The sequence below is a fragment of the Echeneis naucrates genome, chromosome 24 (genome assembly GCF_900963305.1).
Source record: "Echeneis naucrates chromosome 24, fEcheNa1.1, whole genome shotgun sequence".
Taxonomy (NCBI): domain Eukaryota; kingdom Metazoa; phylum Chordata; class Actinopteri; order Carangiformes; family Echeneidae; genus Echeneis; species Echeneis naucrates.
In genome coordinates, this window is record NC_042534.1 from 11,085,415 (window position 1) to 11,109,798 (window position 24,384).

The 24,384-nt window shown below is 42.5% G+C and overlaps 3 protein-coding genes across 7 annotated transcripts in view; 2 read left to right on the plus strand and 1 right to left on the minus strand.

Annotated features, from left to right (window-relative positions):
• The window catches only part of ino80 (INO80 complex ATPase subunit), a 32,324-nt gene extending 13,331 nt beyond the window's left edge, over positions 1–18,993 (plus strand). For 2 of the 5 annotated variants that reach the window (XM_029496742.1, XM_029496743.1), the window contains exons 26-37: positions 41–181; positions 831–1,056; positions 8,767–8,894; positions 12,363–12,457; positions 12,917–12,989; positions 13,499–13,657; positions 13,816–13,918; positions 14,041–14,129; positions 14,711–14,866; positions 15,278–15,488; positions 17,061–17,276; positions 17,847–18,993. In XM_029496742.1, coding sequence (XP_029352602.1) covers positions 41–181; positions 831–1,056; positions 8,767–8,894; positions 12,363–12,457; positions 12,917–12,989; positions 13,499–13,657; positions 13,816–13,918; positions 14,041–14,129; positions 14,711–14,866; positions 15,278–15,488; positions 17,061–17,276; positions 17,847–18,055 — 1,806 coding nt within the window. In that variant the 3' untranslated portion in view covers positions 18,056–18,993. The remainder of the gene's footprint in view (positions 1–40; positions 182–830; positions 1,057–8,766; positions 8,895–12,362; positions 12,458–12,916; positions 12,990–13,498; positions 13,658–13,815; positions 13,919–14,040; positions 14,130–14,710; positions 14,867–15,277; positions 15,489–17,060; positions 17,277–17,846) is intronic. The other 3 variants (XM_029496744.1, XM_029496746.1, XM_029496745.1) reach the window with 3 other exon arrangements.
• A 2,371-nt stretch (positions 18,994–21,364) lies between these two features.
• Positions 21,365–23,169, minus strand: chac1 (ChaC, cation transport regulator homolog 1 (E. coli)). Its single transcript, XM_029496215.1, has 3 exons — positions 22,505–23,169; positions 22,334–22,369; positions 21,365–22,201 (listed from the first exon to the last, which is right to left on the minus strand). The coding sequence occupies exons 1-3, from the start codon at positions 22,673–22,675 to the stop codon at positions 21,797–21,799; spliced, it is 612 nt and encodes a 203-aa protein (XP_029352075.1). The 5' UTR covers positions 22,676–23,169; the 3' UTR covers positions 21,365–21,796.
• Positions 22,360–24,384, plus strand: part of syndig1l (synapse differentiation inducing 1-like) — a 178,209-nt gene continuing 176,184 nt past the window's right edge. The window contains exon 1 of the mRNA XM_029496212.1: positions 22,360–22,468. The gene's annotated coding sequence lies outside the window, so the exon portion shown is untranslated. The remainder of the gene's footprint in view (positions 22,469–24,384) is intronic.

Consider the following 24,384-nt stretch of genomic DNA (forward strand, 5'->3'; position numbering starts at 1 on the left):
AGTGATTATATCAAGTTGTGTGTGTGTGTGTGTGTTTCAGGATCTGGTGTTCACAGCCCTCAGGCCTGGCATACTGGGACACAGAGATGTGAAAATCCACAGCAGAAATTCTGCCACTTCGATGCTAAGGCCCTGCCAGCCCACACTGCCACCAAAGTTTCTGCTCGCTGCCGCGCCCAGGGTATGTCTGTGTGTGTCTGTCTGTGTGAAAGGAATTTGGCTTTTGCTAAACTTGTGCACATTAATGTGAACAGAGCATGTGTGTGTTTGCCTGTGTAAGATAGGCAAGTATTTGGGTGGTCATGGAAAGAGAAGAGGGAAGCACTGCACTCAGTTATAGGTTTTCAACAATGGGCAGCTCTTATCTATTAAATGTGTGTGTGTGTGTGTGTGTGTGTGTGTGTGTGAGAGCGTGTGTGAGCAAACATACAACAAACATAGCCTCTTCTTCATAGAACTTCTTGCTCAAGTTTTTCACCAGTTAAAGTTTCTTCCTGCCCTCCTGCTATACACAAACAAACACACATACACACACAGAACTTGCTGATTCTGTGAAATAATGCTGCATCTGGAGGTTTCTCCACTGTGTGCAATATTTATCTATAGATGGGAAAGCTATTGGTTTCTGTTTTTTTGCTTTGTTTCTTTGCATTAATAGATCAAATATCACCTGCAAAATCAAAAGGAAATATTTGGAATCACAAAACAATGAAAAGCCCTCACATAAAAACCTTCCCATGTCAGCATGCAGATATTATCTTAAAATTCTCCTCTTTCCTCTTCACAATATCATCTTTTGTTTTTAAACCGTATCTCTTCTGGTTTCCTAGGTGACAGCTTTTCCCATGGAGCGTTATTGTGCCGACCGCAGTGCTGAGTACGAGTGGTGGGTGACGCGCAGTGGCGGGGGAAAAGTCTACAAACAGTGTTTCCTCTACGGCTCCCCTGAACTAGCACTAGACTGGTGTGTAAGGGCCAATACCTTTCACCCACAATGCCCTGGGGGTGTGATGGCCCTCTATCCTCGCCATGGATGGTCCTTCATTCAGATTCCTGGTAAGAACTCTGTCTGTGTGTGTATGTGTCTTTAATATACTCTCAGGTGCTCAGCTCACAGACTCTGACCCGATGCTAAGTAGCTAAAGGGCAACAAATAAATGACCATCAAGACAGCCAATAAATTACTACGCCCATCAGTCAGATACCATAGTTTATGACTTGACTGCAGCAGTCTTTGTTGCCGTGGGAAAAGATAGCGATGCTTTCTAAAACTTTGGTCCACGTTTCAAGAATGCAGATTACGCTGTCAACAAGTTTGCTTTAGACTGATTTGCTGTAGTTCATTTTACTAACAGTTTTATCAAAAGATGGACATACGGTTTAAGGGTAAAGGGAGAGATTCAGGGCCCGTGGGAGAGTACACAGAGGTTCGCTCAGGGTCAGCAGGGCAGAGCCGGGCACATCACCCTTTTCTGTCTCTGCCTGTCAAACCCTCCACAGTCTACTGGAACTGCTGAGATAAAGAGCTTCTACTCAGGTTCGCTCACATAAACACATACCAGTGATTTCCATTAAATGTGAATATATTATTGTATTTGTGTGGGTGTACGTGTTTGCTTAGAAGCACTTTATCAGAAGAGCTTGGCTTGTTGAGTTAAGGGTCAGCTGGAGCAGAGTGGGAGCTGATTTGCTGCCAGGAATCAGATGACTGATGGATGTCCAGGGTGAAAGAGGCCATTACAGTTTTACAGACAACACTTCCCTTCTCACTGACCTGCTCAGCCTTTCTACCGCTGATAAAGTATCTCTGTCATGGATTATGATGACGGCTCTTTTTTTTTTGTTTGGTGCAGTAATAGAGGTTCCCAGCATGGAAAGTTAACAAGTGTGTCCTTTTACACTTGTTTGATGAGCTGACAATATACACATTTTGTGGATCATTGTACGTTAAGACCTGTTATTGATCACACATTTTGTTTTTCTACCTCTTTTACTAAAATAGTAAAATTCTAATTCCACAGACACACACTCACAGATTCCAATATTATAATACTTTTTTCTGCCTCTCTGTGTGTATATGAACTTGTTAAAGTGCTTGTGTGTACAAGTGAGAAACAAAACAAGTTTTTGTGTGTCTGTGTGAGAACAGTCTGAAAGCTCTTGTGAAGTTATATGGGGGCAGACAAAGCGAGGAAGTTTAGCTACTGGTCATTGTTCAAGTGCTTAGTTAGGTAACAGTAATAGATGGTCCGTCTGTGCGTGAGTGTGTGTACAACTGTGTGTCTGTGTAGCATCGAGTCCATTCAAGGAACTGCACAGCGCTCACACAGGGCCTGAGGTGTCTCTCACCTCTCCCCTCGCACACTCTCCCACGCTCAACAGCACTGCCTCTCCTCACACACAGATCCAGGACAAGCTTCACCTCCATCTCACCCGCTGGGGGATAGGGCCGAGTGCTGATCTGAAATCAGTATCTGGCTTCAGCCTCTTAGTCCGTCTGGTCTCCAACTTCTTTCTCAGCCTCAGTAGGAAGGAAGTGACCCAACACTCAGGCACCCGTCCTCCGCTGAACACATTGTTGCCACATCAAGGCCCAGATATGTACAGTAGCCCAGCTGAAGTTTCCCACCCTCCCTCTCCTCCACACTCCCAGCCCCACACCTTTAGAACAAATGGCAGAGCTGAATAATTGTTTGTTTTGAGCGCCATGGCGTGAGTTCGGCTGCCCACTGATATCGATGGAGGAATCTAATCAGACGACTTATTAGGAATCAGTCCATAGAGGAGGAAAAAAACAATTGAAGCAGCAACGTATTGGGCCTCAGTTGTTTTTTTTTATTTTATTTTTGGTTTATTTATTTATTTTTTTTTTCACTTTTGATGTTATTGTAATGGTAGACTTTCTCTGCAGGAAAGCCATTGTTCATTCAAAATAGGTTGAATTATCATTGTTGGCCATATTAATATTGATGTAATGATCTCGCTACATTTTTCATAACTCCATCAGTGAAAATCTCAGAGAAAGCAAGGTGCATGCTGGGTGCTGTCCCCATGTACTACCCATGTAGCCGCCCAGTCTGAGCCAACAGCATGCGGCAGGAGAAAAAGCTTTCGCTGTAATTTAGAAAAAACACTCCTGTCTTGTTTGTTTGCTAAATTGTAGCAGTTTTGTGGTAACCTCTTCTTCATTCTCCAGAAATTTAACATAAAGCTGCAGTTAGGACTCTTTATAGTCAAGCAGGAGATGGTTTTTTTACATGCGTGCTGTAGAATTATTTGCAGAACATTCCAGTGTTGCAGAAATAACCTGCCCTGTTGTCTGTGTGGCCCCTGTGTTGCCTAAAATAATTAGAAGGAGCCCGTCCACAAAATGATGGCCTTCTCACCATAGAGCACCGTAGATTGTTGCCTCTTTTTCTAGCTTTCTTGTGAGCTGGGAATTGACTGTGTGTGTGTGTGCGTGTGAAGGAAATGACAAAGAACTCACTATTTATATGTGTTTTGTGCAACTTATGAGAATGTGGCTCTTTGTTTGTGTGTTTGTGCATCAATCTGACGGTGAGAGAGGGAGAGAGCAGCTGGTCAGGTCTGGTCCTGCAGCCCACATCAGGCTGTGGGAAATAAAGTTCTCTCTTCCTGTCCCTTCAAAGAAACTCTGCTCTCCAGCAAAATGGCAGGAAGTTTCCCCTGGCCCTCTGATAGACAGGCACAAAACAACACAGTCAGCCAGGCTCATAACATTGCAGTCTGACTCTGCCCTTGTCTATCTACATTAACTGGCACCGATAACTGTATGTGGAATCTAGCTCTCTCTCTCTTTTTTTTTTTTGCCAGAAGAGAAAAAAAAACAACAATCATCCAGCCATGTGTGTAAAGGAACACAGATGTTTTTATTTCCCAGTTTATGACTTTGAGTGTGTCTAGAAGAAGGAAAGTGCTCACTGATGTGTAAGAAAGTCAAGTCTTAAAGTAAACTGAAGGGGGAGACATTAGCCACATTTTATGTCCACGATGATCTCTGTGAACATGGAAGTCAAGTAATGTCTAACTCACTGTGTCTTTTACCCTTTTAGGCCCATCGAGGCATCTGTGGTGTGTGTTGGGTCACTGCTGGCCTAGGGAACTAGCAGTAATCTATCTTAATGACAGAGTTCACAGTGGGCTTCTGCGCTGTGGTGAGGTTCCCCCACAAAGCTCATAGTGCCTATCAGACAGTCTGTCTCTTCTCCCGCTTAACAACTCCTGGTGAAGCAGGAGAAATGCTGCTGTTGCATGTTTTAGGGGAGACAGTGATTTACGTGCAAAAACACGTTCCACATATACATACATAAGAGTAGTCCATCATTTCGGTCGCACGCAGCCATGCAACTATATTTTTCAAGCTCTCTGGAATGCATCTTTGCTATTTGGCTTCCCTCCAGGGCTCCATGGTGGAGAGACTAGACTCTAGACTCAGACACACTTTGGTGTAGCATCTGTAAGACTTGAGGGCCAAGTCTTAGCAAGACGATCAAGTCTCCTGTCCCTCACCTCATGCTGGCATCTGGCTCTTAGCTGTCCTGATGCTGTTGCTGTGAGAAAATTAAGTTTAAGTATGATCTTTGTCAATACATGCAGAGGCAGCAAAGTAGTGTTAGGCTAATATTTCCATCATCAGCACTGCTGAACAAGTGTTGCCCATTGACTTATTGATTGCACAGTGTAATGTATCATTATACAGTGAGGGGCCGATGCTTGGTTCGATCGTTTATTCGACCCGTTCTCTGGCCCCCCATCTGTCTCTCTTTCTCACATAACCATCCATCCATCTTCTTTCATCAGCTCTTGATGTTTTGATGGATTTTTTTTTTTTTGCTCTGCAGTCTTACTGCTGTACATGTCTTTCAATCGCATCTGGCCCGCCTCCCTCCCTGTTAAAGGTGGTCCAGCTCTTGGCTTTGGCAGCAGCAACAGCAAAAGGGAATGGGACAGAACAGAACAGGGCAGAAGATCGTAGTGGCGTATTAATGAAATTAACGCCATAGTTGGTTTGGGAGTATCAGGCGCCAGGCACCAGGGCTTCGCCGGGGTTAATTAGCTGGCAGCAGGCCTCTAATTGGGTCAGGACCGTGTCAGGCCCCTGGCTCTGGACCTACAGGGATTGGATTACACTGTTGGGGGACAGAGAGTACGGGGAGGGAGGGAGTGGTGTGTATGGTGAAGTGAAAGGGGGTAGTGGTGGTAGAGGAGAGCAGGACAGAGGGAGCTGGAGGGTGCAGTGGATAAGGTAGGAAGGGGGAGAGAGGAGGGACAGGGGAGTGAAGCCTAATCTGCCAGCAGGAGGTAAGGATAGGAGGAGATGGGGAGGGTTCGCTGGGTGAATACCGCTGTTCGACTGGATTGGATTGAAGCGTTTGTCGGGGGGGGGGGTTCTGTGAAAGGGGGGCAGGGCAGGTGGTGAAGCTTGATATGTGTATCCATAGCAACGACAGAGTGGTGTGACACCACATGGGACTTGCTTGTGTTATTGGGGCGTGGTCTTAACACAGTCCTTGTTGTTGTCAGTCGGTGATTGTAAAGTTGTTTTGTGTCCATTCCAGTCCTTTTAAACAAGATTCTCATTTTGCTGCTTGTGTATTCAGGAGGAAATCCAGAAATGTCCTGCTGTTGTCCTGGTTTTTTTCCAGTTACATCATACTGCTGTGACATGTGACATGAGCAAATATTGACTGTATTTCAATTTAACAAATGACATGTTGACCTAGTCACATAAAGCATCACTCATGTGAGATGTATTCATATATTCAAATCAATCCCTTTAAGCCCTACTTAAATTGTGTTACATGTATGGTTACTACATCCAGCATGCTCACATTTATGACCAATGGTGCTGCATTTCACGGCAGCCACATGAAGCCTATAATGTAAGCCATAAGTGCTATGTTGGAATGAGACAGACCACCAGAGCCCTCCCAAAACACTCTCTTGGCTTTGCTTTATATGGTATGACAGCAATATTTAGAAATAGAGATTTTTTGTATGCAGCAGTTTAATGTTTTGAACTCAGCCACCTCTCTCTGTCAGCCACATTGCGGGGCTTTACAATTTTGCTCTTTCTGTTGGACATCTGTTTCCCTGATTATTGAGCATATTTTTTGTACTGATCATTTCCCTGTAGGTTAAATGCCACAGAGATTCAAATTGGTTAGTGATCAGATGGTGCCCTCAGCTAGTAAACAAAGATCAAAACTTTTCCATATCGTCGGTGCAGTCAACGTCAGAAGGTGGCTCTCTTAGTGATCTGGCATAAATAAAGTGATTCCCTTGACTGACAATTCTCCTTGTCCAAAAATAATAGTATCCAACTGCTTAACATGAGATTTTCAGATTTACAATTTAGAAGAATTAGTTTAGATACATATAAGATTTAGTCCTGTTAGGCCATAAAAATCCTCAGATAGGGGCTTTAACCTATCTTCAAACATGCCATTGGAGCCCGAAGGCTGAAATATAGTCTGTTATATAGAAACAGATTGGTGACAGGGGTTGCGCAGTATTGACTTATATGAGCACTTGCATCTTTGCCAAGTGGTGGTTTGCATCTGGGTGGTTGGCAGTATGGCCCGCAGTGCTGGTCGGTGCCCTTGACTGAGCAGTGGCCCGCGTTAGACTGGCACCTGTGGTGAGGAGGCCCCGTCTGATCTAAACCATAACATCACCGCCGCCACCACCATGCTAATACCGCCTCAGTTTAGCTGGAGCCACCACAGACCTCCTTCACCCTCCGTCTGTTCCTGTCTGTCTGGCCTTTTTTCTAATGTGCGAGTGTTTAATCTTTTGTGTGTATTGCTCTTTTCCTCATTTCCTCATTTTCTTGACGCCAAAGACAATTATAGGTCTTTGATGGTTGGATACAGTTTTTCTATCCCAGGGCTTGTGGTGTGTCTTGTTGGTATTCACCAAGTTGAGTTTCATGGATGTTTGAAAACTATGCACTTACAATAAATTTGAAGTATCTTTAGCTTATTGTATCTTGCTATTAGTAGATTATGGCTATCTTTTCTTGTCCTCCTTTTTTGTCTCCTTTTTCCCTCCATTTTTCTTATCCTGTGCTCCTGCCTATTTGTCCATCTCTTATTTCATTTGGGAAAAGTACAAGCAATGAGAACAATAATGCATGTTAACTTTGTATGCAACACACCAGCTGTCAGGTGAAAACCAAGAAGTGAAGTTAAATACAACTTTGATTTCAAACTCAATCTGTCAACACTTTCTCATGAGCTGATGGTCTGTGTGTTCGACAAGCTGACGCCACATCACAGTGACCTGAAGGGGAGGTCTCCAATACATCCCCAGAGTGTTCCCCTTGTTCATCCGTTATATTAGTTCCTCTTTAACACCTCTGTAGGGCCTGACCTTTTTTTTTTTTGCGGGGGGGGGCTATACAGAAGGGTCACAGGTCAGGGTTCAGGCTGAGTACTCATTAGCATAGAATGCTACTGGTTTAAAGTTGAGAGAGATCCAGCAGGTTTTATGGCTTTTTTTTCTGGATCACTTTACAGCATCTTTGTCTCTTAGAAGTAATTGTATATCAGTGTTTTACGGATATTGTGGTGGGATGTTGTCACATTCGTCATTACAGCCTCAGTTTAAATGATCTGACTTTGGTTTTCGGATTAATAAATTATAATTTCAATTGTTACAATACCTTGACAAAAGAGGGAAATAAAATCTAAAATATTTCCAAGCCCGGGTTTTCATTGTACAAAAAGAGACCTGGAAACAAGTGTCCAACTCAAGCACACAGCAGCCAAGCCTAGCTCTCCCATAGGGACTATCTTGTAACCCTGGCCCAACTCTGTCACCTGACCCTGGACCTGGCCTTAGGTTCTTCCCACTGTGGGTCACGACCCCTCGGTCAAACACCATAGTGTGCCTGTCACTTGGTCGATGGCCGCCCATGCCCTTTTCTCCTTGTGCCATTGTGCCAGATGACGTTAATTCCTCATCAGCTGGACACGGCTGGAACCACTTCAACAGCAGACCTAGGGTCAGATTGTTCCCTATTTGCTCACAGCACTCAATCATCTAAATTCTGCAGAACGTCTGACGTGGTGTTCACCAAGCCCAACTGCCAGGCTTAGTTGTTCATCTATTGCGCCATTATGTGAAATGGTGTATAAATGTTTTTTCCCGCAATTTCTTTCTGTCTTCTTTTCCCCCCTCATTCATTCTCACCCTCTCTGCCCTCATCAGCAGTAGAGTCAATAAGGGCACATGGTTTATTTAAACAGTCCATAGAACAGGTTTAGGAGGATTGATCCCCAGGCTGAACACAGACTCTTATTGAGGACTGTTATTGATTAGGAAGCAGTGACTAACTTCTGAATTGAATGGGCTGCTTTTCTGTTTTCACCGTGTGCATGTGTGTCATGTCAAATTGGTGAATGAATTGGTGATATTAGAACTACCACAGAAGAAGTTTAGAGGATAAGTATTTGTATTCCTGGGTGAACAGATTTAACAACCATACAATTTACATCACAGTTGTTATGTATATATACATTTGAACTTCAAAATGAAGGCCAGGTTCAAAGATTGACTGTTTGTACTAATATTTTGAACGTCATTGTGTTGATGGGGGTTGCGGCTAGAATGATCTTGTGTCAAGATGATCTAAAAAATAATACAGTGCTGGAAAGTCTAAGGGCTCTAAATGTTGGTGCACCAGTCTCTCTCGTTCCATGTGGGTCTGAGGTTTCACTTCTATGTCTTTTTCTGTTTCAGATAAGGAGAGTCTGATCACGGAAAGTGGAAAGCTCCACACTTTGGACATCCTGCTCAGTCAGTTAAAGGCACAAGAACACAGAGTCCTCATCTACTCCCAAATGACACGTATGATAGACCTGCTGGAGGTACCGTCATTTCCTTTTGCTTTAATTTTAGGTTGAAGTACACTTTTGAACACATGCATTTAATCAACAACCATAAAAATGCTGAGATCCCTTCTGAGAAAAGAGACCATCAATGTGTCATCTGCATAAATCCACATTGTTCCAAGCAAGTAATAATAATAATAATATTACATTCGATTTATAACGCACTTTACATCAACTACATCAGAGTAGTTGAACTGGTTCACCTCCACTGGTGGAGTATTGAGCTTCTCTAATCAGCCTGCCTGTCCCTGGTTAGTGCACTCATTAGATGGCTAATTAACAGGTCACAGCTAATTAGCAGAGTCTCATCTGCAGGGGAGGCAGCCAGATGGGAGGGGTGGCTGGAAGAATGGAGGAGAGATAGGTGAAGGTGGAGAGAAGAAGGATGGGGGATAGGAGTGGCAAAGGCTGTGGGGTTAGAGGAGAAACAAATAATGCTGGAAACTGAAGACAAAGGATGGATTAGCGCCATTCTGGTTCCACATCAGCCGCCACATCAGCCATCCTGTTTAAATAAGGATCAAGTCATGAAAATTACATCACTATGCTTTCCACAGGAAAATACGAGCACTAAACAAAAATGCAGGTGATCGTGTGTCGACAGCCAGTTCTCTATTGTTGCCTCAATATTTGTTGCATACATCACTGTGGAGCCAAAAGCCTTCAAAGCCATGAAGTCATTGGGAATTCCTTCCCATTCGCACAACGCAATGCTGTTTCCACAGTAGATGGGCCCAGCCCAGGTGGTTAAGGACTGTCTTCCTGTGTGTGTGGAAAACAGTGTGAATGCCTTGTGTTTTAAGGCCAAAGGAAAACAGCAATGGTGAGAATAGTTTGATAACGCAGGCTAGCCTTTCAATGTTAATGTTCGTCTAACTGGCTTTTCCCCCTTCAGTTGCCCCTCCAAGCCATGATTTGCACAGCTAATGGGGCGACACTACAGCTCCTTGTTTGTAAGTGACCTCATAGAGTAAATGGAGGCTGTGACAGCATCTCCTAATGGTTGAAAGACACCCATAAATGAAATCATGTACAGTACTTGCCCAATCTGGCTTCAGTTTTTCCCAACTCTATTATCCCGTGCCTTGGTTGGGGGATAAAATTCTGCAGATGGAGTTGATTTCCTGAACATGAGACTGTGACTAAGAGAAAGAGTAAAGGCTGATGCTAATCGCTGTCATTACGGTCATTGTTTTTGTCGCCGGTCGGCTGCCAGCCTTTATGGTGACATCAGTCAAGTGATGGATGGACGAGATCTGGGTGGCCTGAATAAAAAAAAAAAAAAATTTTGTGGGTTTTCTCTGGCAGGAGCTGATCGCAGAGCAATACTGCCAAGTCACTGCAGTCCTGTTTGTGCTCTGTCTCTGTGGCTGCTTAGGCGGCACTTTGCTGTACTGCAAATCTGCAGCTTAGATTACTGCCTCAACTGAATTTGCCCATCACTTCCTCTTTTTCAATATTAACCAACATATAATAATGTAATGTAAGATACAGTGATCCATTACACAATACAAGGTATTTATTTTATTTTTGAATTTTACAATATATTCAGATTCTCTTATTTTACGGATTTCTGGTCATTTTTCTATTTTAGCTGTCAGCTTTGAGCTCTGATGGACAAATGGTGATGCTGCTTCTTCCAGGTTTTCCTCCTGGTCCGCATTCATGCAGTAACTGAGGGCACCGGCAGTCCTCAAAGGCATTCAGTGCGTTTTATTCAAGGAAACCAACCTCACAGAGTTTTATAGTCTTTCTTTGTTCATCCATCAAAAAAGCTGCAAATATAGACATCTAGTTTTTGCTTGAAAATGATGATGATGAATCAATTAGTTGATTTATCATGGCAGCTGTCAAAAGAAATCATTATAATCTTTGATTAATCCATTAGTCTATTGTGCTGCTTAGCTAGGACTGCGCAAACGAATTAATTCAGTATCTCATTACAGATATTGTTAGGCTATATACCATACCACAAATGAGTATTATGGTGAACTTGGCGAACCCTGCAGATTTTCTGTAACTCTGATTTTTCCTTGAGGCCTGTGAGCCCATTGACTGATCTCAAATCAGCTTGCAACTCCACCAATGCAGCATTGTACAGCTGTAAGACTGTAGTCGTGGTCAGTTTTATACAGTGTTAATTTATATAGTGTATATTAGTTGACTGGTAGCAGGTTATGAGATACGGCTGTGAATTCCAACTCTGTAATGAAGAATTTCACAGTGTTGGTTATCTACACTGTTCAGTATGTAGTCAAGACCTGCTCTTTTCTGTGTATTGGTCACAACGGGAACAGGCCTTGGCTATCCACCCTTTGTTAACAACTTAACAACTTTATTATTTCTTTTGTTTTTGTGCCTTTGGTTCTGAAAGATTGATGCCATACTCATATAAATGCAGACTCCAAAGACTTAAAACAAAAATTCAGTTCAAACAGACAAATATTTGACAAGAAATCAGATTGTTCAGTGGGTTATTACAGGAAATTCTCTTCTCCCACATCTTTCTTGTCTTGCTCATCACCTCAGCCTATTTTTACAAAATATGATCTCTTATAGGTTCTTGACAGCTACAGAACAAGATGAACTTTTTGACCAGTTAGAAGTTAGCAAGAACCCCAAGCTTGATTTAAAATATTTGCAAGAGGACACACTACAAAATCTGTGACCAAGTGGATGAGTTTAGCAGCATGACTTGAAATTAGTACTAACTGAAGAGAAAACAAACAGGCAGCTGTTGAGGTATGGATGTCAGTATGTGACGTCTTAGTGCATAACACTGACATTAGTTTTAACAAGCTTAAAAACATCACTGAGAGACCTTGGTGAATTTCTTTTCTTTTCTTTTTTTTTACTTTGATTATGATGACTTAGATGTGTGTTAGGAAAGCTGAGTAAGTTTTTTTTTTTTTTAAGAGCAACAGTATCTGCAACATCCTGCTGGCAACAATGTTAGCAGCATCTTGGCGAGCACTGAGGATAATGGTCCTTAATTTGGTGTTCACTCAGAGCAGATGGGCTTTTGGGAGCAGAGCCAGACACATACACAGAGGAGGAGGGTAGGCCTTGCTGGGACAGAGGCCTTGGGTGTTATGACAGGGGTCACTGAAAACATAGTGGCAGATCATTGATATCATTGGTAACGATAGTGTGAGGTGCGTTGTGATCTGTGCAAGTAACTGTGACTGGTGCATTTGCTCAGGAGTACTGACATGTTTCGGGCAGGAGGTCGGAGGGTCAGGGCAGAGCTTAAAGGGAGATCAACTTGTCACCTCATCAACTGCTGTTGCCCTGGCCTCTGCACAGAGGAACCCTTCCCATTAGGCTTAACACCCACACACACAGTTTAGCAGACTTTGGGGAGGATAGAATAACAGTTTCTCAATTTCTCTCTGTGCTGATGCATGGAGAGCTTCCTTAATTGTTCCTTTCTTGACTTTACAGGAGTACATGGTTTATCGTAAACACACCTACATGCGCCTTGATGGATCCTCTAAGATTTCTGAACGCAGAGACATGGTGGCTGACTTCCAGAGTCGGTAGGTAATATGTGTTTGTGAATGTGTTACAGTTTCATCTAAGATATGTATGACCAGATGTGCGTGCTGGTGTGCTCTCTTGGATTCCACATGCTCTGTTTTACATTAGTGCAACACTGAGGCGCTGGTGTATGTCTCTTGTTATGGGGGGGAGGGTTATAGGTGACAGAGTTTGTGGTGTATGGAAACAGCCTTATTGTGCACAACTCCACAATTGGTATTAAATGCATGTTTAATTTTCCATGCTTCTCTTGTATGACAGTTTTAACAGGCTGTCATGCCCATTTTCGCTGCCAGGCCTCACTGACATTTCTTTGTATGGTTCTTTACTTACACTTTAACTTGATTTTCTGCCAGAATATATGGATATTTGCATTGTAGCTGTAAATGATATATTTGGATTTTGTGTCTCTCCTTGTCCCGCCCTCTTTTACCCCTCCCCCCACGACCTCCTCATAGGACGGATATCTTTGTGTTTCTGCTGAGTACACGGGCGGGAGGGCTTGGCATCAACCTTACTGCTGCTGACACTGTGAGTCACTTCCATTAAACAATATGTTACTTATGCAAAGGCAGAATTTAAGTAGCTGTTATGTTTTCTAAATGTATTAAAAGCCAGACCACTGTACATCTTCTCCAACAAGTATTTTCTTTTACTAACAGACCTTGAGCCAATCAGCGTTAATAGCATGTTTACCTAATGGTGAAATGATGATGTGCATCACAACAGGAGAGCATCAATAGCTTCTGTGTTCATCAACATAACTCAGCATAATCTCCCTTTGTGTCCCCATTGCCCTCTTCAAGTGGGATTAGTTTTTAGACAATGAGTTTGAAGTGACTGTTAACATAGGACATCTGTCATGTTAAAGGGCAGTCACATGGGACAACACATCACTGTGATTATTCTCAGAAATTAGAGGGAGACAAGAGCGTCTACTTCAAATCATAATAAACAAGTTATAGTTTGTGGTAAACAAAGCAAAGCATTTGACTAATGCTTTTGGCTGTGCTGTGTGATTTTTTTTTTTTTCTCTTCAGGTTATTTTCTATGACAGTGACTGGAACCCTACAGTGGACCAACAGGCCATGGACAGGGCTCACAGGCTGGGTCAGACCAAGCAGGTCACCGTCTATCGCCTCATCTGCCAGGGCACCATCGAGGAGAGGATCCTGCAGCGGGCCAAGGAGAAGAGCGAGGTGGGAGAGAGACACTATGCAAAATACAAAATATGGCAAAGGTTTAGGCTTTTAAAAGGCTTTATTCAAGACTATCAATAAACAGAGAAAAAAACAGAGCAACAAAGTTTCAATAATGAATGGTGTATATGAATGCTGTGTTCTTGTGTCAAAAAAAGATCCAAAGGGTGGTGATCTCTGGGGGTAACTTCAAACCAGACACACTCAAGCCCAAAGAGGTGGTCAGTCTGCTGCTGGATGATGATGAGCTGGAGAAGAAATGTGAGCCACACACACTTGTCTTTATTCATTTTTTGCTATGTTTTTACATTTTTTTATTTTTTAAAGAGCTAACGTTTATTAAAGAAACAATGTGTAAGGATGTACTATTTCCTTTCTAATAGTGCGGCAGAGACAGGAGGAGAAGAGGCAGCAGGAAGAGAGCAGCAAGGTGAAGGAGCGCAAGAGGAAGAGGGAGAAATATGCTGAAAAGGTATTATGCAGCATGAAACCTTCGTCCCAAACCTCTGCAGTTCTATCATGTGAAATAGAGCACGAGCATTGATGTGTAGAATAAATGAAGTATAAAAGAAATAGTGTGGAAGGAAAACAGTGAGAGGGGAAGCTATTATTTAATGAAGGAAGGAAAGGAGTAACAAGCAAGACAAAGTAGGTCCGTGTCTGTATTGATAAAGGTGGAAGGAAAAGGTGAGGGTGTCACCCAAAACATGTAGATTTCTTCCCTGGGGAGCTTGATTATTCACAGCCAATTTCATTGAAATCCAAGTATTCATCTGAGATCGGCTGTCATGGCCAAAAGTGGGGCTAGAGGGGAGTTCGAGGGGGTCAGAGAACTCTGGAAATGATCCTCCAGGGAATATATCCATACCAGATTACATGTCAATCTGTCCCATAGTTATTGAGGTTCTTGCTCTGGCCTCATGTGTTTGACAGACTGCTAGTGAACACTCAATATAGCCGTCCTTAGGCCTTGAGGTAAAGACCAGCAGATTTAGCTGCAAGAATATGAGTATTAAATCTTTTTCCTGCTGCTGTTCTCTGTCTCACCTGCAGAAGAAGAATGAGGAATCAGAGAACAAGAGAAAAAAGGAGGTTAACCTGGTTATCTCCCATGCACCGTCAGCTGATAACTCCAACATGTCTGCAGACGGAGATGATTCCTTCATCAGCGTGGAGATGGACTCAGCTATGCCCAGTCCCTTCAGTGAGGTGAGGGAATTTCATCTAAAATCAAAAATTACTGATGGTGCATATCTTTTGTTGAAGTTGATGTGATTTATGCTATAGGGGATTGTTAGTGCATGTTTTGGCATGAATCCACAAACTCACTCTGTGCGTTTAAATTCTCCAACCCATCTTCCTCTTCTCATCCTTGTTCTTCCTCTTAATATCTATCATTGATTCTCTTTTATGAGTGGCTTCTTTCTCTCTCTCTGCTCTGCTATAACCTTTTCTCTGTCTTCCTTATATCCTGCTGCCCATTCTTGCTTTCTGTATCTATTCTATCATTCCCCCTCCGCATTCCTTCCATTTCCTCTTTGTTCTTTGCACTGTTCCGCTACCCTTTCCCTTTATGATGCCGACCTGATCTTCCCTGTTCCCCTTGGTGCTGATCCCCAGCCTGTGTGTATGTCTGTGTGTGCTCCTGTACATGGCCAGATCTCTCTGAGCAGCGAGCTCCAGCCCGGTTCGTTGCCACCAGACGCTGATGCAGATGAGAGCAGCAGCGACATGCTGGTCATCGTGGATGATCCGGTGTCTTCTGCGCCGCAGTCCCGTGCCACAAACTCCCCCGCCTCTGTATCTGGATCAGTCTCTGACAACATGAATGGTGAGAAAAAATGAGTGTACCTGACCCTTGTCCATTGCGTTTGACTATCAGTGTGAAGCATAATGGTAACTGTTGTGTTAATGTTTTTTATGTACCAGTATTTTTTTTTTTATGTGGATTTTTTTACCCTAAATTAAACTTTAAATTCAGAAATTATTTATCATAAAAACTGAATATTTTATATATATATATATATATTTTTTTTAGGAATGAAATAGACACCAATACAATATATTATTAACAGAAATAACAAAAACACTGTAATGTCTGCACTTCCAGTTTATAAACGCGACTTGATATTTGCTTAGAGTACCTGAGCAAATATCAAATGTTGCATTGATACTTTTATTTAAGTAAAGGATGTAAGTATTTGGTGAGAAGCTTCAGATTTATTAGATCAATCCCAAAGTGCAGGATATAAAAAATATAATTGGTACATAAAAGCATTTATATTTATATTTCCTACTGCCAAAATGTTTGTGTTTGATGGCTTCCTAAATGAAAATAATCTTGGTGGATTTAACCTCCTCTGGTGCCCTTCATTTTGAAAGCTCCAGCTATGCCAAATATAACATAATCTGTGTGTTATCCATGTGATAGCATTATCTTTAGACAAAAAAAGCAAATCATTGTGACCTACAAGCGGGTTGTCTCCACACAGAAGTCTGCATGTCCTCTGCGCTATCAGAACTTTTGTTTTTATAGGCTTGTGTCCACTGAGACAAGTAGTCTGTTACCTCATATGAATTATGCATTATTTAGATTTATGAGGCTGTTATTTTGCCTTGGCCAAACCATCTCCTGCACCACATGATCCAGATATAGAGTCAATACAAATAGTTAGTTTTTTTGCTTTTATATCTGAACTTTGGATGCGTGGCATAAAGTAATCCCTCTTAAACACATGCTGCCTCATTGAAACCCATTTGTGAGGCTCCTGCCAGTAAAATTATATATGTCCCCTGCTAACCAGGCCCAGTGAGGGAGAGATGGCGATGACGTTATAATAAAAGGTTTGGAAGACAGTCTGAGGGCTAGAATGATGGAGCTGTTTGTGAACTTGGACAAATAAGTGAAAAAGGAGGAGGGGTGAGATTAAGAGCTCTGTAGGGTTTTTATCTTTGCCTGTGGAGGGAAACATGGAGACCAATGAGGAGTCAGGAAGAAGACATAGGGAACTAGAGGATAAGGCACATTACCACTGTCTTAAATTCAGCAGGCCCTATGGAAAATGAGAGCTTTGCTGTTTCTCATTTTTGCTTGTCTGTAGTTATGGTAGTAATGAGTAGTGGGTAATGTTTGATCGTTTGTCTATATTGGAGTTAAAAAATATCAGAGCATCTTTCACCGGGTTAAGCCCATGTCAGACAGAACTAATCCTAACCCTCCTCCAGTAAGGTATTTCTGTCTCAGTCCAACTCTGCGCGGTGATACTGGGAAAGGGAAAATGTAGCTGACAAATTCACAGGATGTACATATCCATCACTGTAGAAGGGATTTAATTTCAAAAAGAACAGCAAAGAAAATAAAGGAGTTGCATTTCACATTTCATGTGTCTGCGTCTGTCCTCAGGTGCTTCAGCCTCAGACACTATCAGTCCTGGCAGAGGCAGGTCTGGGCGGAGTCGGGGGCGGCCCAAAGGATCTGGAGGCGGGGCCAAGTCGGGAGCAAAAGGACGGGGCCGCAAGTCCACAGCAGGCAGTGCGGCAGCCATGGCAGGAGCAATGGCTGGTGCAGCAGCTGCCTCAGCTGCAGCTTATGCTGCTTACGGCTACAGTGTTTCTAAAGGTTAGTAATGACTGCAACTCCTCACAGCAAAATGAAATAGATGCAGCCACACTGCAGGTCTTATCCAGAAACATCTCTGCTGGCTGTGGGTTGAAGGAATTTGCTTCACTTGCCACAGTTTGACATTTTGGGGAAAAGTTTCAATATTCTCAGAAAACCATTGTTTGCTTGTAATTGTAATCAAGAGCAGGATACACTAGCCTTGTTTAAAAAAACAAGGGTTTTGTTGACAGAGTAGTAGAAACAGATTTTCTGTCAAGTACATGATAATTCTAAAAAGATTAGGAATATTTAGTGTGGTCCCATTGGAGGGAAGAACTTAGGTATGCTCTAAGCTGAAAAGTATACTAAGAAAAATAAGATTTTCCCATGATGTAACTTTCTTACAAAGCATGGCTGGGTATTATGGATTGGCATAAAAATCCTTTGTAAACATCCCATAAAGAACAAGGAACAAAGCCAGTGGTTAAATGTCAAATGTTCATGTGAAAGCAAATGTGGCAAGAATTTTCATGTCAAAATTCTGCAACTCTTTCACAAGTAACCTCGCCAATGTTTTCGTCCTTCCAGGAGGCCTCTCTGCGTCCAGTCCACTGCAGCCTTCCCTGGGCCGGTCCGGTACCAGCCCAGCCTTCAATCCCAACAGGAGCTCCTCCCCCCAGGCCAAAGGAGGCGCCTCCACCACAAGCCCCCACAAACAGCTGGTCCACAGCCACCACCACAGCAGCCACAGTGTGGTCAGGAAGGGCAAGGGCCCTGGTGGTCCTGGGGCTCAATGATATGCACTCATACACACTGTACTGACGTTAATGTGCGCGCACACACACACACACACGCACCCTCACACAAAGATAGCTGACCCTCTTTCACTGTGATCCCCCCAGATGCCCGATGCTTAAACTAATAGATAGGGAGTGCAGTATTTATAATAACTGAGGCTCACTACCTGGAGGACCATGCTGTGTGCAGCAAGAGAAACGACCCTCCCTGCACACAAACACACAAGGTCATTTGAAGATACACTTCCTACCAGCCTCCACATGTTATGTGTCAGTTTCATTTTAGTGTCCAGGTCAGTGGACAAAAATCTGCCTGAGCACTGCCTGAGTATTTTTGTTTGTGACAACAGCATTTCCAAGTTCCTTTTGAGAAGACAAACTGCACGTTTCTACTCTTGACAAGAAGCTCTCTTGATTTTGCTATGAAGCAGTGTTGAAATGTTGAAACAAAGACGTGAACAAACATGCGTAGGTTAAAGGGCTTTGAAATGCTTTTGTTTGCCTGCACAGTGAGGCGAAGGAGTTTCTGTCAAATGCACTGAGCCATGTCTTCCACCCCCCCACCCCCCACCCCTCTCCCCTCTTGTTTTATTGATTCTTATTCATGCACACTAGATTATTTTATTGTTCTGTAGGTATGCTCAGTACAAACTGGTGGATGATTCTGCATTTCACAGAGCTTACTATGAGCCCACACTTTACCGAGCTATATGTCTACAGCTTTTCTACTAAAGCTCTTATTTTTGTAATAAAAAATACAAGTACCCAAACCAACGTGGCAGGTCTTAACATTTTGGGAAGAATAAAATAAAATGTATTTGCAGTACAGAAGGAAATGAAAATTGATTATATATTTTTTGCCCAGTGGGAAAGTGAATGATGTAAAAAAAAAAAAAAAAAAAAAAAAATTATATTCTACAATGAGGGGTACTGGTTGACACGGCAATGCTGCTAACAGTAAATTTATTAGTTCACTGATTATTTGGTTGTCTGATATTTAAGTTATTTGGTTTGTGTTGGAAATGGGCAGTTCGTGATAATTGCAAATGGGATATACACCTGTAAGACTGTGTAAAATATACTGAAGCCATTTTCTATTTTTCAGAAATATTTTTTTTGTGACGAGGAGTCTGTGGTTCGCTTTGATGTCATTGATGTTTTAGGAAAAAAAAAGGTTTTGCATCAGTGTCCTACGTTGAGCACTACATCTGTTATAGGTTTGTTTTTGTGTTAATAGTGTGATTAAAATATGATGTTCTATATTGATGTACATAATGATGAGAGTGGCTTTTCCTCTGTCTTTTCCCTCATTTTCCTGTCTATTTTTATAGGTCATGTACATATGAAGAAATGCATCTGCCATTTTACTAACAGGAGAAGCCAACTGAAAATAAAAGAGTGCTAAATCAGTCTGTTTGTTTTTTTTTTATGTATGTATTATGTGTTTCAGTTTGTTATATTGGTTGTATTTGCATGACTCCCTCAAATCTGTATTTTTGTTTAACAAATGTACAACAGTGTCTTAAGGACACGTCACTTATTCATTGGCAACAGAGTAATGGGAACAAATTTAAAGTTAATCTCAAGATACATTTTAAACTATGTTGAATATAAATGGGGGTGTGGGGCGGTTAAATGTAGGTTTGCAATTCTTGCTATGTACTGACACAAGGTTTCAGAATTATTTTACCTGCTTTGCATCCCTGCAAGTTTAAATGATTGTTTCTTTCATTAGGTCACGTCGTTTACTGCAGTTCCAGGGTGGAAATCAGGTGGTGACCCACCTCATCACACACTGATTTGTGAATGACTTTGTTCATTTTGTCATGTTAAAAGCAATTTTTTCTTTGGAGGGGGTCTGAAAAATGGTTGGATGGAGACTTGTGATGCCATATTTAAAGTTTAAGTTTCAATCTTCATATATTAAAACTGCTGAGACTGTCATGGAGTTGGTTCATTAGACCATATACCAGATGGGACTTTCTTATATAAACTTTATGAACCTCAGTCTTTGTTGAGACTGTCATAGTGGAACTGAATCAGGCCTTTTGAAAGGATGCTTTTAAAGTCTTAGGCACATCCAACTTCGACAACATACTAGAACATAAAGCAATAAGGTCCCATTTGTAAAACCTCTATGTATACAAAGGTTACATTTATTCCTATTTTTATTTGCAGTGTTCTCAATATATATAAAAACCATATTTAAACATTTCTCTGAAGATTTTACAGACTTCACTGTGGACTTTTTTCAGTAGAACCAGTTTTTATAGAAGAGGTTGTCCCAGTGAAAGCTGAACAGTTACTGCGGGTGAAACCTCAGCAACATGTTGTTTTTGGAAAGACCTGCTGATGTTGAGTTTTCCAAATGAAGCTATTAAGTGCTCTGAGCTGCAAAGACCAAATTCCGTTTACCTCAAATGTACTGGGAGCTAAAGAAAAACTGAAACTGTTGGAAACTGAAGAAATTTGAGGGATCTGCTTTGTTTCTGGTGAACTAACCCATTGGAGGATACACTCTGGAAATCAATATAGCTTACATGCACCTGGATTCCTGGCACAAGATCATCACATGTGGATGAGCATCTCAGCAACATGTTCTTCCTGGTGCAACTCTGACATGACCGCAGAGCAGAATGTAAACACAGGACTTCCAGGTCTGGGCCTGTTCCCAGTCTCTTGTTATATAAGGATTGAGCTCCTAGATACTTTTGATTTGAATCCCATCCAAGGTACAAGCTGCTCCAGCCAATGTTTGGGAGTGTCCAATGTATGTTTGTATGTATTTCCGGGACAGGGGTACAGTCCATAGGTCAGGTTACTGAGTTATCTGGGTAATTTTGATCCTAATCTCCAATGTCATCCTTACTAGAAACAGCCTTTTTTGAGGAGGATTATGAAAAGCACTGAGCATTATTTCTTTGTTTTGAATCATATGGTGCCTGATTCACTAATGTACCCTGTGGTGGGTCTTGACCATGTGCTTTATAAATTACTCTGCACATGAGCCATCTGCTCAGTGTTTGCCTCAGCACAATAACAAATGGAGGCAATATAAATTAAGATTTACTTGGATATGAACCAAGACTACCTACCACATGCCATGTAAAATTTTCTGTTCAAGTCTGAAAAAAAAAAAAAAAAAAAAAAAAAAAGCTTACTGTCATTTTGCTCATCAAGTAGTGCTCCCAGCAGCACATGTTACAGGTACCATAAAGTTTAAAACAAAGACAAGACTTGCTTTAACTTTTTAATTGGTACTACTACACTACACTGCATGGAAAAAAGTTGCCATACACAACTAAAAAAAAAAAAAAAAAAAAAAAAAAACAACCCACACACACAACAACAAAAATAATAATAATAATAATAAAAAAAAAATCCAGGGCAATACCTTAAAAACACATCACAGCAGCTTTTTGGTGAACCTACAACAAACTGCTATACTGTTTGGATGGAATATTAACTGTGCAAATAGCAAAATCTGAACTCTGATACATATTTTAAAAACACATTTACAGTCAACAGTTGAGAGCTCTCACTTTCTGTGTATGTACAAATGTGCATGAAAAAAAAAATGTAAACAAAACAATACACCTAACATCATGCTGTCCTCACTTTAGGAGCATTTAAGTGCATTGGGTTACAGTTTGAAGCTACATAAAACATAAGCTGTTTAGTGTCAGTGATGAAAAGCCTGATCTTTGTGTGTGTGTTCACTATGTATTGGCCTACTACACGCTAGTGAGACAAAGGGTACGAGCTACTGGTGGCTAACAAATAGGACACCATGGCCAACGCTGCTTTCTCGATGGAGAACAGGTGATGGTCTTTCACATGTGGGCAGGTGGTCCTCATGAACTGGGCCAGCCGGAGCAGGTACTCCAGGTTGTGGCCTGACTTCCCGCTGCGCAAAACAATCTGGGCTCCGATCTTCTCGGGGCTGGCCGGCCCCAGGAACAGGGGGTTGTCAGAGGTGGCAATGTACACCAGCGCCTGAACCGGTGACTGATTCTCCCCCTGGGGAAAGAAATCCACCATTTTGGTGACATAGCCACCGCAGACTGTCTCGCGCACATTGAGGTACTTCAGGGACTCTTCCACTTGAGAGCCTGTCACCTCGAATGCCACACCCCAGGTGCTCTCCTGTGAGGAAAAACCAAAAAGAGACAAAAAAAAAAAAAACATGAGTCAGAAACTTCCCCCCAATCAGCCTGGAAACTCCTCATTTTCCACAGAATCAGCAGCGGGCCAATAGGAAACAAGAGCTGCGCTTACGTCATCATCTTCGATCAGCGTAACCACTCTTCCGGGCTGCGGGGGGAGAGAGAGAGGAGAGACGGGTCACGTCATGGACGGCGCCTGAGCAGCAGCTCAACGTGAATCAGCACAAACACACACCTGTATGTCAAAGTAAGTACCAAACAGAATCACAAAAAAGCCCCTCACCAAATCGTCGTTTCCGCGGTGGAAGTTGTCTCCGTGCCAAAAGCGTCTCTTGTAGCCCTGAATGTAGCCGACCACGCTCTTCCTGTACCTGAAGTCCGGCTTCCACACCAGAGACCCGTACCCGAAGATCCACAGGCTGCCCTTCCCGGACACGATGTCCTGAGGCTTCATGTTTCGATCGGGTGGCGTCGATGGCTGTTTTGTTATTTTTCAGATGGCTCGATGAGGGCTCTCGCTCGTCCGCTCGGGTGTTGACTCGGCTAAGCTGACTAGCTTGCTAGCGTTATTAGCTTCCTCCGGTACAGGAGCAGCGGGACCGGCTGGCTCGCAGGGATACCGCGACCGGTGTTTGAGGCCGACTGCTTGGCAGCGGCGAGGGCGGACTCACGCGGTGGGGTTTGCCTTGCACGATGCATTGCCGTTGCGTTAGTGCAGCCGCATTATGCCTTAAAAATCCATGGCAGCCGCCTTTGGCCTTCGGATGGGCGGAGGAAAACACAAAAACCGCGTCGGCCAGCTGTTCTGCCGGCCGGTGACTGAGAGGTAACCGATTCAAAGACAGAAAGACGGAGGGCTGATCTGTTGATGGCTTCTGTCGCCTTCGATCGTTGGACTTGTCGCCGTTAGCAGGTGACGATGATCGAAAGCGATTCCTCTATAATAAACCGAGGCGGCGCCGATGTACTTATACATAACAGGGAAGGTGGGCGGATCTACAGCACTCATCCAGCCAATCGTGTTAAAGAAATCCTTGTCCGCCTCATATTTAACCCAATCAGGCTTCGGTGCGCCAAATAAGGCGGAACTCTAAGTGAAACTCGTTAGTCTATTGGGCCAAAACTGCCTTAAATCCCACCCCTGAGTTTCAAGGTGATTGGCCAGCAGACAGTCACTCTAACAGATTCCGTTTGTGATTGGTTGCCTGCGTTGTCAGTCTAAATACGCGTCAGACTTGAGCTGGCTGATGCAACCTGCCACAGCATTTCAGGGCCCAGCAGCATCCAAAGCAACGTACCAAGACATTGCATCAGATTTGAAGTAGAAAGAGCCCTGCTAAGGAGCGATGGTCTCCACACATCAATCCCAGATGTGTCGACGTGAAAATACAGGAGCTGCATACATTTGTATTGAAAGCAAACCTAATAAAAATAAAATAATTTCTCTCTGACAGGGTGATATGACCTTGGGCTAAAGGAAGTCACTCTTGGCATGTGAGGAAATGAATTATCTCTCCGAGCCTGAGCATGAGAGGACTGTAATCTGGGCCCACAGCTCAAAAGGCATAATGTCAAGGCTGACGTCCAGGAATGTCCCTCACCTCGAACCCAGTCCTCTGGGAAAAGTGTCTTCAGAAGCACTCTATATGAATACAGTGTCATAGTACAATATGAATATTTGTCAACACCGCAAGGAGGGTCACATAGCATGTGATTGGTTGGCTCACCACCAACATCTGGTAATTGTACCCTTGCTGAAATATTCCTACTTTGTGAAACACACATGTCATTCTGGAGTAAATCTGCAGTGTAAAACCAAAAGCAATAGATACAAGTAAAAAAAAAAAACAAAACAATAAGAATATTTGGTACAAGCAAAAGCAAAAGAGAGAAATCGAAGGATATAGTAAAAACAAAACCAACAGGGTGAAAGGAAAAGCACAAGTGAAAGCATTTGTGTGGCTTAGACTTATTTCTCCTTATGTTAACTATGTTTCATTTATTCCTATTTTTATTTTCAGATTTATTCAAATTATTTTCTTACACATTTCCAAAAGTATTTGTTTTTAGCATCACTCCATTCTCCAGACTTGATGCTTTAGCAGACAAATATATAGTCTTGGAAGGAATAGGTGATTATTGAGTTGATCTCAGGTTCAAACT